Source organism: Excalfactoria chinensis, chromosome 3, assembly GCF_039878825.1.
Source record: "Excalfactoria chinensis isolate bCotChi1 chromosome 3, bCotChi1.hap2, whole genome shotgun sequence".
In the NCBI taxonomy this organism is placed as follows: Eukaryota; Metazoa; Chordata; class Aves; order Galliformes; family Phasianidae; genus Excalfactoria; species Excalfactoria chinensis.
This window is the reverse complement of record NC_092827.1, coordinates 4,472,098-4,485,999: the sequence shown is the minus strand read 5'-3', so window position 1 is coordinate 4,485,999 and position 13,902 is coordinate 4,472,098. Positions and strand designations below refer to the sequence as shown.

The following is a 13,902-nucleotide window of genomic DNA, read 5'->3' as shown; positions in this document are numbered from 1 at the left end:
AATGTTTTCCCCTTTACTTCTCTCTTTTGCACTTTCTTTTTTCTTTTTTCTTTCTCATAGACTGAACAGTCAAAGCAGCAGCAAAGCTTGAGGGCTGGCATGGGAATCACAGCTCTGTTAGAGCAAGCGTGGGCAGTCCCTGGTGCGAGGTGCTCTCTCTCAGGTTAAACATTCAGATGATTCTCCAGAAGAGCAGTGATGCAGTGGCACAGCTGCCCAGGGAGCTGCTGGGGTCACTGTCCCTGGAGGTGTTCCAGAGCCGTGGGGATGTGACATCAAGTGACGTGGGCATGGTGGGGTGGGCTGGGGTTGGACTTGAGGTTCTTAGAGCTCTTTTCCAACCTGAATGATTATCTGATTCTGTTTAAGAACATGTTTAGTGGACATGATGGTGGTGGGTTGATGGTTGGACTCGGGGATCCTATTGGTGTTTTTCAGCCTTAATCATTCTGAAGGGGTGAGTGGTGCTCACAGGCTCTGGATGAATGGCAGTAGAGGAATGAGGTGCCATGCACCTGCCTGCAGGCTGCTGGCTGTTTGCTACGCTGCTGGGAAGCAGGAGGCTGGAGGTAGGGGCATGGAGGACAGGTTCATGTGGGTGAGCCAAACATATGGGCTGAGAGTGCTGAGCTGTGCGGGGTGTAGGAGGTGCAGTGGGGAGGCAGAGGTTTGGGAGAGAGTACATCAGAAGTGCCGAAATGGGGGAGGTGGGATCCAGCCAGCAGCAGAGCAAAGGTGGTCAGAGGCAGGCAAAGAAAGTGATGTCGGCAGCTGCATTTCGTGCGGCTACTCCTGTATCCTGCAGCTGTTCATTAGAAATTCTGTTTATGCCACAGGGAGTTTTGGAGTCTCTGAAGCTGACACAGTTTTAATAGACAAAGACATTTTGAGTGCAGCACATCTGCTCTGGGATGCTAAGGAACAGCCTCCATGCTGCAGTGCCATTGGTGGAAGCTTTTCATCCTACTGCTTTTATTTTAAGACCTCTCCTCGCTTTTATCCTAAAAAGTCATTTTTGAGGTCAAAAGAAGTGCTGCGTCTGCTCATTAGGTTTGCAGCCTTTCAGCAGTCCTGTCTCACTGCTCCTCATATCCCCGAGTTCCCAGCCTTGAGAGTGTGCAGAATCACCTTCACTTCCCAAAGTGTTCCAGAGAAGGGGCCCAGCTCAGAGGCACAGGAGTTCAGTAGGGAATGCTCAGTGTAGTAAGTGGGGATGGAGAACATCTCAGTGTGAGTGGGGGATCACATTTGTGCTCCTGGGTTGTGGTGGGCTGATGGTGCTTCTTGAGCTCCAGGCCTAAGCTGGGAGCCACAGGAGTCCAAATAACACGTCAGAGTTATGTATGGCAGGAATTAGCTAAAGCTGGGGAGTTTTGCCATTAAGGGGTTGTTTTTTCTTTTTCTCACCAAAACAAAAGACTTTTCGGTTTCAGATATGAAGAAAAGCTTAAAGAGCAATGGGGAGGCTGCAGGGAGAAGGGAACCCCACTGGGAACCTCAGCACAGGCTGCAGGGTGCCCTGATACAGAGTCACACTGTTAAAAAGGTGACGAGTTGGTTAGATTTGATTTAGCAATTTATTTCTGGGCAGACTCCATCTAACCTTTAGCTCAGCGTTTATGACCTGTGGCTTGCCAAAGCCCATCTCATCTTGTTCAGTGATTGAGCCTCGCTGTGCAGGAGTAAAGTTAATTCCTTCCTTCACCTCCAGTGATGGCCAAGTTGCTTCCATCGTTCTTCCTCTGATCTTTCTTAGGCCTTCATTAGGCAGAACAGCTGCACAACTGGGCTGCAGCAGCCCTTTCTTACTGCACATGTCCCTCAGTGTGCCTTTTTTTACCTTTCCTGTCCATTTTGGCAGCAGACATTGCTTTTCCCCGAATGCTCAGCAAAGTGGGATGTCTTCCATCCTTCCCCTTTTGGGGTCTGAGTGGTAGCGCTCTCCAAACACACAGCTTGATTTGAGACTAGGCTTGCTGCTTGTGCTTCTTGCAAGCAAAGCAATGGGCATCACCGACAGACCAGCATTCAGCAGGCATCAAATTAGGCAGCATTTCAAAGGCAGGCAACGGCTCTGTTCTGTAAAAATGTAATTATCGTGCATTCTGCTAGTGCTTTTCTTCCATCGTACACTTTTCTGCTGTTAATAACCTCGTTATGCACTCCACAAGCTTCAGGCACCATGTTTGTTCTTTGCTTATTTTTAACTTCCACATCTGCACATCCTACTCTGGATACGCACTGCCCAAGCTTACACTGGCTGGGCTGCTAACATCTGCTCTGCAAGGATGCAGCAAGCTGAGTGGTGCAGTTGATACATTGGAAGGAAGGGAAGCCATCCAGGGGGACCTGGACAGGCTGGAGAAGTGGACCCATGAAAACCTAATGAGGTTCAATAAGGCCAAGTACAGGATGCTTGGGTCAGGGCAACCCCAGGTATTTATACAGACTGGGGGAAGATGTCCTTGAGAGCAGCCCTGTGGAGAAGGACTTGTGGGTCCTGATGGTGGCATCCCTTTATTTCAGTCGGGGGTTTCATCTGGCATGGCTCTGTCTTTACAGCAGGAAGCTGTGGGGTGCGCTGCTTTCAGCCAGCACTTGGGTACCTTGCACCAGAGGCACAACTGGGGGTGCACGTTGTGGTTCTGTAAGGCTTTAAGGATGGGCTGTGCTCTGTGGAGCTCTCAAGTTGAGCGAAGGAAAGAGCAGAATATTTTTGGTCCCTTCCAACTCCAGATATTCCATGAATATAGATTTATTTTTGTCCCATAGCTGCACTTAATAGTCCTTCTGTCCCGGTATGAGGACAGAATGGCTGCTCCCCAGCTAGTCCTTCTCTGATGGCAAGTATTGTTGGCTATGTGACTTCTTTGGTTTGGTTTCTCTGAATGTTGCATTTCCATTCTCATATCTGAACAAATCTATGTTGATATTTGTGGTCCCGGGTCTACCCATGTAGAAGTGCCACCGGTGTGACAAAGACAGCTTGAGGAGAAAAGGTTTAGATTGGATATCTAGGGGGAAGTTATTTACTGTGAGAGTGGGGAGGTGCTGGAACAGCTGCCCTGAGAGGCTGTGGATGCCCCGTCCATCCCTGGAGGTGTTCAAGGCCGGGTTGGACGGGGCCCTGGGCAGCCTGGGCTGGTATTCAGTGTGGAGGTTGGTGGCCCTGCCTGTGGCAGGAGGGTTAGAACTTGGTGATCCTTTCCTTGGGATCCCTTTCAAACCAAGCCGTTCTATGATCCTAAGGCAGCATGGCTGGGATGCTGGCAGAGTTCAAACAAGCCCAGTGGAGGTGATGGCACAAGTATCCAGTGACATCCTTCTCCTGCAACTTCTGCAGGCAGCAAAGATATCTCACTCCTTGGACCGCTGTTTCTGCTGCATTATCCACCTGTGAGTGCAGCAGAAAGACATTTAATGTCCCTTCCTTAATTGGGAACGTGTGACTGGAGTGTCTGGTATTGAGAGACGGGTTTGTTACCCACAGGGACCCTATTTGAATCGAGTTCAAATTAATAGAGTGCTGGCAATAGTTGTGTTTGTGCATCTGAATTTCTCGTTTGCCTCGTAATGAACTGTGTCGGATAAGAATCCGCCTGCTGTATAAATACGGGTGATTACAGCGCGTCGGGTAATTTAGTTATTTGGCATGATTGATCAGGCTGCCTGAAACCGAGCGGCCTCCACTTCCATGGCAATGAAACACCCTCCAAAAAGTGCCGTAGGCTGTCAGCTCACTGCTGGGCTGCCCACCCTGTGCATCAGAGGCCTCTGGGAGGTGGGAAAAGCTGCTGTGAGGTGGATACAGCGGCACAGATAGAAGTGGGAAGACCTCCTTCAGAGCCCCTCCGTGCTGATGCTGCCTCCAGCCTGCGTGCAAAAAATGGGACAGTTTGATAGGATTCCCTTTGGGCTGGGCTGTGTCCCTGCCTGCTGAGTGAGGTGATGATAACGCTGCGTTTCTGTGCTGTTCAGGCAATATTACTGTTCTCTTATAACTTAACCAGGATGAAGTTTGAAAATTGTGCTTAATTACAACTGGAAGCATCTGTCTGAGATCAGGAGCCTGGATTCCTCTGTGTGCTTGTTTGCTGCCAAGGAGGCAGTGCTGGTGGTGTTCAGGGACGTGAGAGAGGTTTGTATTTTAGCCCTGGGGAAAATAATGAGCCACAGCTATCTGGGGCTCAAAGCCACAGCTATCTGGGGCTCAAAGCCACAGTGAATCCCGAGTGCTGGAGCTGCCTCACAGTCAGCACTGGGAACAGCAGCCCATTCCTCCTGACTGGAGCTCACCTCTGTGTGCTTCTCTCTGAAGCGCCCGGCTCTTTGCTGTGGTTTTACCTCCAGATGGTTCCTGTTCATTAATTGCTTTAAAGGTAAAAGCGGAAATAGGCTTCTCCTCCTCTCACACCTAATTTTTCCCTTTCAGCAGCAAACAAAACAGCAGCCATGCACCTACTCCTCATGCAGATTGTGCACGTGATGGAGCAAGGTAGCTCCATCCAGCTGCTTCCTCACTTTGCTTCCCAAGTGCCCCAAAATCTTTTAGGACTTTATAAATGGGAGCACGGAGAGCAGTATGACAGCAGCCACTCTGACTGTATTTACCAGGTTCCTTGTTAAGCTCTGCCCTGTGATTTCTTGCTCAGAGACTGGGAGGTTGAAGAGCTTTGTGTTCAGGTTGTTGTGCCGTTCAGTGCTGCAGAACATAAAAGGATTCACATGTAAGCTGCGTACTTCTTTGTATTGAGAAGTGCTCGTGTGCAGCCTGCAAGAATAAATAAAACAATGCTGCTGCTTTATTACCGGAAAACAACACTAAATAATAAATTCAAGAACTAAAAGCTCTGTATGTAAAGTAGATTGCAGGATGTATTATGCAAAAAACAGGAAGGTACTGGAGTAGGAAAACACTGGAAGAAGGTGTCACAGGTGATGATGATGAGGCAGCTTGACCTTGAGACAGCAATACTTGGTTTTACTTACATGTCTTGGTTCTCTTCTGGGGTTCATTTCCCCCGTTCATTTGTCATAAGCTCTCAAAAGCAATAGCAGAAGTACAAGCCAAGCTACTTCGTGTGGACTTACTTGGGGTTAGTTGGCTGTTGATCCTTCTTCCAGGTGTCCTTGCCCTTCAGAAACAGAAATTGCTTTTGGAGAAGTCTGATCCTGAGCCTGGAGCTCCACGACCAGCATCAAAGAGTTCTTTCTACGCAGGGTTAGAAAGCTGCTCTCCAGGGATTTTTGTCCTTGAGTGCGACTTCTGAACTACTCCAAATACCTCAATCTAACTCCCTGTGTTTTCTGTGTAGGTTGCATTTCTTTCCCTTATCTAGATCAACTGCAGGGTCTCTTTCTGCCTCCAGACTCTGCCACGTCTCCAAACACCCTGTAAGAGCCTGGTGAAGTGTCTGAGCTAAAATCCAGCATCCAGGAGCCCTTTGCCTGTGGTCTGGCTTCCCTTTTGAGAATATGAGGGGAATACAACAAGTTATTATGGATTCCTTCCTGGAGAGAGGACGCAGAAGGGCCTTTCTGGGAGTATTTGCCCAGTACCACTTTGCTACGTACAGGGAGCATGGCTGGAAGCAGGTTTGGCTCCACACAGAGGCAGGAACTTTTCTTGCGTGGGATAAAAGCTTTGTAAAGCAGAGGGTGCAGTTTATCCTCTAAACGTAGAGATTACAAGATCTTTTACTGGTTATGTGTTGCAGTGCTGATCTTTGCCTAGGAGTATTTCTCTGTACCTGTGAGCTCCCGAGATGCTACAAATCCCCAGTGATGATCCCTTAGGCTGCGGCACGCAAAGCATTTCAGAGTGAATTTTCCATCTGCTGCTTGTAAAGATCTGCTCTCACACATACCTTAAAGCACACACCTAATAGATTTACTTTCCTTGTTCGATTTCAGGAGGAAAATCCTCTAAATGCTCCTGTTCCAAAAGTGATTGGAGACTTAGAGTGTAATCCTATTCTTTATGAGAATTAGGAAGTTGAAAGTTGTCGTTGCTGGAGGGCTGTTTTGTGTTCATTTCTTTTCCGTTCCACTGCAAACGCTCTTCCTTGTTGCCAAGAAAGGAGGGTGGTGGTATGTGCTGTATCTTCCTGCTTTAGCAGAAAGATAATGGTTTACCCTTTTTACTGCTGTAAAAAAAATAGGTGATTTGTATTTGATTTCATTTTTAGTGCTGGTGAGAAGGAGATTTGGCAATAGGAACTGTCTGTTCAGGACAGAGGAGAGAAGCAAAGAAGCCACCAACACGGCGCCCTGACTTTCACAGCTCATCAGGAGGGAACCTGCATGACACAGGTGGGTACCGAGGTTCATCCTCAAAGAGAGTTCCAGCACAGGGGGATGTTTCTGGTGACAGCGTTGCAGTGATAACTCTGCAGGCTTATCAGCTGGGACAGTAGGAGACTAAGGACAGGTAGAGGTGCACACAGAGTCTGGAAGCTCTAATTAAACAGATGTAGGATCCCTGTAGGTTTTCCTCCTGCGTTGCTCGTTGCAGTCATTTGCACCCATGTCACCATACTCTGCATGGTGATCAACCTCTAGGTATGCTCTGGAGGACTGTGAGTTTAAAGTTTCCACTCTCTTCTCAGATATGCCGACAAGGAGACAATATTTCGTATTATACGGAGAGATGGACTGAAGGAGGGACAAACAGGATGCTAGAAATGCAAAAAGCAGGAGAACCCCACGTATTCCTGTAACTCTATTGGCACAGAGAGCACCCACTGGGGGGAAAGCTGGGAAAATATCCCTGGCTTTGAACAGAGATGTGGCAGCGTGCATGAACAGCAGTTTAGTTTTGCAGCCCTGTGCTGTGGGAGAAGAAACTGTAGCGTATAAGCATGTCATACCAGACAAGTCGGTCAGATTGGCATTTGGGAAGAGGCTGTGGTAATTATTGAGCTTCTCATTTCCCAAGAGCTTTTCTTTGCCTATTTTTTGTGTGTATGTCATTAGGTCTAGAAGGCAGCAACATCATGTTAAAATGCCAGTAGGAGTTTCTCAGCATGGGACTCGGTTGGGACCATGTGGTGCTTGGGAGGGAGAGCCCAGCAACTGATATCTTGCTCTTCGTCCCAAACTTCCTTTTGGGAACGATTGAAATCAGCAATCTTTTTCACCAGGGCAGCTTATTCCTTTTAAATAAAACACTGACGTCTCCCTTAGTAAAGCAGCAGATTGGGTTTTTACTTCGTTATTAGGACTTAAAAAATTAAAAGCACTGTGTTACAACCTCAGGCTCTGTCTAGTTGATGAGGAATAAAGTCTTAGTAATGAAGAACAGTTCGAAAGAGTGTCTAAAGTGCTTTCTTTATCACCAGCACATATTTCATACTGATAGTCAATACTTCTAACTGATCCCAAGCCATGCATGTTGCATTTCACATCCCTCTGCAGTCTCCTCCGCTCTCTCCTGTGTGGCTTTTTCTGAGCTAGCAGCAGAGTTCATTTGTCAGCTTCATGTTTCCAAGCGCACAGATTGTTTTAATTCACAGCCCTCGTTTTTAGTCCAGGAGGATAATGTTTGTTGTATGCTGGAGGAGCAGGAGCAGAGGAGCCACTGGAAGGATTAGATGGCAGAACAGCTGCAGAGGATCATGTGTGGGGCGGTGGCCTGGATTTAGCTTTCCAAGGACACCAGTTGCCATTTTAAGGAATCCACTTTGCCACTTCATCACAGTTTGGAGCTCATAAATAGGCAGAGCTGCTAAACTGGAACAAGGTTTAGATGCAGTCTAAACTGATGGTCTTTGGGGCTGCCTTTACTGCCCGTGAAGCTGCAGTCAGAAGTTGCACATGCACACACCACCTCTACCATATTCTGGTCCCATTTGTGTCTCCTTGTTCCCGTATAGTCTCAGCACCTTGCAGGATTTAACAGCGTTCACCCCAGTGGCATTCCCAAAGAAGAAACGGCAGACCTTGTTTTCCTGTGCTCACCTTGAAGCGGAGCTGTGTCTTAGGTCTGCAGGTGTTCCAGTAAGCATGGGCTTTGGCGTTTCTCTCAGAAGCATTCATAGAGCAACTCTCATCTCCTGGCCAGCTGTTTGCAGACAAGTGTTTGCAATGCTAGGATCCTTGTAGCCCCTTTGAGACAGCGTTGAAATTGTGGGGACTGACCAACTGTGCTTGCACGGACAGTACCAGCATGAGCTTCCTTTCCTGTGTGGAGAGCTTAAAAATAAAATACAGGCTTTAAAAGCTTTCTTTTTTTTCCCCTTTGCCTCCCTCAGTCAGCTGCTTTGTACACTGGTGCATGCTAAAACCCTTCTGCTGTATAGCAGCGGTCCCAGCGGCACAATGCAAGCACGCTGCTACTGCCAGGGCTTCCCGTGTCTGACTGACAGCCTCGTGCAGAAGAGCTGGGGATTTACATTCATCACCAGCCTCTCTCAGCCCAGGCAAATGGAGGCTGCTGTACAGAGAAGAGCATTAAAATGTTCTGCCAAGAGAGCCCAAGCCTCCCCCATCTGCCCACACTGGCCGTGCTGCCAAGGTCTGAGAAAGCTGATTTTGCCTTTTCCTGACTTTTTAGCCCTTTTATCCTCCTGGCTTTCTGAGATTTACACCAGTGTCATTTGCCAGGCAATGTTGTGAATTTAAAAGCTGCTTTGTTTTTTAAGTGCTGTGCGTCTCCCAGTGGCAGGTCCAGTTTTGGGGGGGATTCTCATTTTGTCTACAGCATTACGTTACCACCAACAAATAGCCGTGTAACGAAAGAGACCTAGGAGCTGTGCAGTATTACTTCTCTTGCTTCCCTTCAGTTACATGTTTTTTTTCTGGTTAATATCAAATGTTCACTTCATTTTTCTGACACGGTTGTGTACTACACTGAAAGTTACTCATTCTCTGCTCCTTCAAGGTGAGCTCCTGTTTTGCTTTGGCCCTCTTGTAGCTGCAGTCTGCTTCCCCGCCTTCTTTATGGCAATGCTCAATGAGTAAATGAGAGGACTATGAAATAGGTTTAGTGAAAAATGAGCATCAGCAGAGTAGATGACTTTCCTCTAATTAAAAATTGAAGCGGAAATGAATAAGCTTCTCATGAGGAATTGACACTGAGCCCAGGACTGTATTCATCGGTGATGTGGGAAGTCCCATATATGAAAGAATATCCAGAAACGTGTCTACCTTGGATGGTGCTAATTAAAAGGCATGGAGAGTTTCTTGTAGCAGCACGTGCATCTGGCTGAGCACTGAATTTGTCACATCCCTGTGTTTTAAGGCCGTGGTGGGTTTTATGTCCTTGCTGCCAGTTCGGAGCCTTAGCCAGGCACTGTAGACAGGCATCTTTTTCCAGTTTTGGCCAGAAGTTTTCTCCCATGTGCAGTGAGCCTGCAGAGCTGTCATAGCCAGCACTGAGTATATGATCTTTAAACTTTCTGTTGCAATCGATCAACATTTTCCTGCAGGAAAGGAAAGGAAAGGAAAACCATTTGACTAAAAATTCCTTATCAGCTCTAGTCATTAGACCAGAACAAGAGCGATTACGCTCAGTTATGCAGCATGAATCTACAGCTCTGCTGTGTCTCAAAATCACAACATACTGTTAAAAGGAGGCGTGGAGAGAGCAGGGGTGCATTAATATTCCCACTTAGCACAGAAGGGGACAGGGACCTGCAGATGTTAGGCAGCTTCTCCAAGGCTTCACAGCAAGATAGTGGGTGAAATAAGAAACCAGATCCAGGGGCTGTGATTTTCTGGTCTGACCACTGAAGCGTGCAACCCTAATGAAAAGCAGAGTGCTCAGAGAAGGCCACGTGTCCGGATCTAATGAATCCCTTCTCTTTCTCAGGTTTACTGCTGTTAACCCCAGAGGTGCTAAACATGCACAAAGGTTGCTCTTTTGTAGAGAGGACAGCTGGTTTTAAAAACTAGCAGCGTCTCAGGTCACTGCGGGGTCGTTCTGTTTGCATTGTCTGAATATGTGATTGTTCTCTTGTAGGAACAGCGGAGCATCAGCCACACAGCAGCGATGAGCCCGGCGTTGGTACGAGTCTCTTCTGGCTCGTTCTCCACAATGGCTGGTGCCTCTGCATATTCACTGGATGATAATGCAGGATGTCGAGAGCAGCGGTAGAGTTTGCCTTGATCCCATCGTGCTTTTCCTCTGCTGGTGGAGTCTTTGAATCGCCATGAGAACTCTGTGACACTTCCAGCAAGTTACCTGCTGTGGGCAGATTGTGGGCAAGGTCAAGTCCAACCGAGGAGCCATCATCACAACAAGATGAAATTCCCGTTCTATTGGCTTCTCATTAAGCAGGCACAGTAACGTTTCTTCGTGGAGACTTGCTATACAAACTCTTTTGGTTATGGCTACTGATCCAACGTGACTGGGTGCTCGGTGACTGTTGAACTCATGACTGGATATACGATGTTGCGGAATGGGGGAGTGGGGAACGGAGGCCAGCCGTGGTTGTTGAGGTGGTCTAGTCGGATCCGGCTTACCTGGCTGAGTTTCATCCTCTTTGTCATCCTTGTCTTTTTTCCCCTTATTGGGCACTACTACCTGACAACCATCGATGACGCAGACGATGCTGGCAAGCGCATCTTTGGCCCTCGGACTGGCAATGAGCTGTGTGAGGTGAAGCATGTGCAAGACCTGTGCCGCATCCGCGAGTCGGTCAGCGAGGAGCTGCTGCAGCTGGAGGCCAAGCGGCAAGAGCTCAACAGTGAGATTGCCAAGCTCAACTTGAAGATTGAGGCTTGCAAAAAGAGCATCGAGAATGCCAAGCAGGACCTGCTGCAGCTGAAGAACGTCATCAGCCAGACTGAGCATTCCTACAAAGAACTGATGGCTCAGAACCAGCCAAAGCTCTCCTTGCCAATCCGGCTGCTGCCAGACAAAGACGATGCGACCTTCCCCCTGCCAAAATCCAATCGGAACTGCAGGCTGCACAATTGTTTTGACTACTCGCGATGCCCGCTGACATCTGGCTTTCCAGTCTATGTCTACAACAGTGACGATTACCCTTTTGGTAGTTCCTTAGACCCTTTAATTAAACAAGCCTTTGAGGCGACTGTCAGAACTAACGTGTATGTTACTGAGAATGCAAATATTGCTTGTGTGTATATAATTTTAGTGGGGGAAATGCAAGAGCCCGTAATGCCAAAACCTACTGAACTAGAGCAACAGTTGCACTCTTTGCCATATTGGAGGACTGATGGACATAACCATCTCATCATCAATTTGTCAAGGAAATCAGAAACTCAGAACTTTCTTTACAACATCAGCACGGGGCGTGCCATGCTTGCCCAGTCTACGTTTTATGATGTGCAGTATCGACCGGGGTTTGATATTGTGGTATCCCCTCTGGTCCATGCTATGTCTGAACCTAACTTCCTAGAAATCCCACCCCAGGTGCCAGTCAAACGTAAATATCTGTTTAGTTTCCAGGGGGAGAAGATTGAGTCTCTCAGATCTAGCTTGCAAGAAGTTCGCTCTTTCGAAGAGGAGATAGAAGGCAACGCCCCGGCTGACTACGATGATCGCATTATCACCACCCTGAAGGCTGTTCAGGACAGCAAGCTGGACTTTGTTTTGGTGGAGTTCACATGTAAGAACCAGCCTAAGGCGAGTCTGCCCACCGAGTGGGCTCTGTGTGGAGAAAGGGACGACAGACTAGAGCTACTGAAGCTATCTACTTTTGCACTGATAATCACCCCCGGGGACACCCGGTTAGTGATCTCTGCTGGGTGTGCCATGAGACTGTTTGAGGCTCTGGAAGTCGGAGCCATCCCGGTGGTTCTCGGAGAGCAAGTCCAGCTACCCTACAACGACGTGATCCGGTGGAACGAGGCAGCCTTAATCATACCAAAGCCACGTATCACAGAAGTGCACTTTCTTCTGAGAAGCATTTCTGACAACGATCTCCTTGCCATGAGGAGGCAGGGCCGCTTCTTGTGGGAGACCTACTTCTCCACCTCCGATAACGTGTTCAGCACAGTCTTAGCTATCATAAGGACTCGAATCCAAATCCCAGCAGCTCCTATCCGAGAGGAAACTGCAGTGGAGATTCCCCACCGATCTGGCAAAGCTGCTGGTACGGACCCCAACATGGCAGACAACGGTGACCTGGACTTGGGGCCTGTGGAAACAGAACCACCCTATGCATCTCCCAAATATCTGCGCAACTTCACCCTCACTGCAATGGACATCTACAGGAATTGGAATTCCGCTCCGGGGCCTTTTCACCTCTTTCCCTATACTCCCTTTGACCCTGTTTTGCCATCAGAAGCAAAGTTTTTAGGGTCTGGGACTGGATTTCGACCAATAGGTGGAGGAGCAGGTGGCTCTGGGAAGGAGTTCCAGGCCGCTTTGGGTGGCAACGTGCCCCGGGAGCAGTTCACAGTGGTGATGCTAACTTATGAGCGGGAGGAAGTGCTGATGAACTCCCTAGAAAGACTCAATGGTCTCCCGTACTTAAATAAAGTTGTGGTAGTGTGGAACTCTCCCAAGCTTCCCTCTGAGGATCTCTTATGGCCAGACATTGGTGTCCCGATCATGGTAAGAAAGATGATGATATTATGGGCTTGCTTCCTGGTGGGGTTTGTGCATTCACGTTGGCTGTGGCAGCTCTGAAGTGCGTCAGCGCGGCTTAGTCATCTGGGACAGCGTTCATCTCGCAGCCTTGGAGATGTCTGTACCTGATCTGGCCTCTTTATCAGTGGCAAAAAACAGGGAGATGAAAGGCATGACTCATCTGGCCCATTTAGGTGTTTGCATGAGAATGCTTTGGCTTGTCATCTCCACATGCCAGTTTGAAATGCAGGTGAGATGAACTGCTGTCGTGAGAAATCAGTCTGCAGCCTTCTGCTTGTGCAGTTCGGGAGCTGATAGGTAGGAGCCTACCTGGTAAAAAACTGGGGTCTTTGCAGGTGCTGCTCTTGAAGCAATAAGTGTGTGAATGGAGCCTGATAGGAATCTCAGGGCTTAACGCCTTTCTATTGAAAATCTTTGCTTAGGCGTTGAAGTATCACACTGTGAGGACAGGTGGCACCTTATAAATAGCTAAATAGGGACTGTTTCTCTGCTTTTTCCGATAAATCTTTCATGAAAACAAGAGAGGGACCCACTGAAGCTGTGCTGTGCAGGTGTTAAGGGCCTCAAAAGGCATCTATCACTTTGTATTACAAGGGATGGTGGAACACGTAAAGCCAAGGCCAGTGTGACTGTGAGTGTCTGTGCTCCAGAGGCTGCAGTGTCTTTGGGCTGATTGCGTTGCCAGCCACACTGAAGAAGCAACAGCTTCAAAGGCTGATGTCCCTTCTGGTGCCCAGCTACTCACTTGCATATTGATGCTGTTCCTTCCTAATATTAATTTCTTTATTTTAGGGCTTCTCTGTTATCTCAACATAACTTTCAGCACTGTTATTGGTCAGTATTACGTGTAAATCTCCAACTGCACTCTTAGACAGCAAGCATAAAGCTTCTAATCAGAAGCAACACTGGTGTTTGAATCCAGTCGTGTTTGGAAGACAAATGGAAGGATAATGCGTTAGGAATGAGGGAAGGGAAAAATAAAAGGGGAAAATGGTATTGAAGTACGCAAACCGCGTGTGCTTTGTGTGACAGGATGCTGCTAAACTTAATAGCAGCGTGAGCTTTGTGCTTCACGCAAAGAGATTCATTGATTTCATATTTTGCTTTATTATTATTGTGATGAATAAATCCTTCCGCTCGCGTTTTAAAAACCCTTATGGGCCAGGGACAATGAGGAGAGAAAATTGCTTGGATAATTGCAAAGTAATCTTTCACATTAGTCCTGTTGAATGCTTGAATTCGGTGAAATCTTCTTTGCTTGCAAACTGCGTGTTCCTTCAGAGCTGAAGCGCAGGGATTGTTCTCTTTGGAGGAGCTAATGGGTGTTATTTGTGAAAGGAAGA

General features: G+C 47.8%; 1 protein-coding gene across 18 annotated transcripts in view; it reads left to right on the top strand.

Annotated features, from left to right (window-relative positions):
• The window catches only part of EXTL3 (exostosin like glycosyltransferase 3), a 115,547-nt gene that overhangs the window by 82,386 nt on the left and 19,259 nt on the right, over positions 1–13,902 (top strand). For 15 of the 18 annotated variants that reach the window (XM_072330897.1, XM_072330890.1, XM_072330901.1 and 12 more), the window contains 2 exons: positions 6,189–6,312; positions 9,962–12,523. In XM_072330897.1, coding sequence (XP_072186998.1) covers positions 10,376–12,523 — 2,148 coding nt within the window. In that variant the 5' untranslated portion in view covers positions 6,189–6,312; positions 9,962–10,375. The remainder of the gene's footprint in view (positions 1–6,188; positions 6,313–9,961; positions 12,524–13,902) is intronic. The other 3 variants (XM_072330906.1, XM_072330907.1, XM_072330902.1) reach the window with 1 other exon arrangement.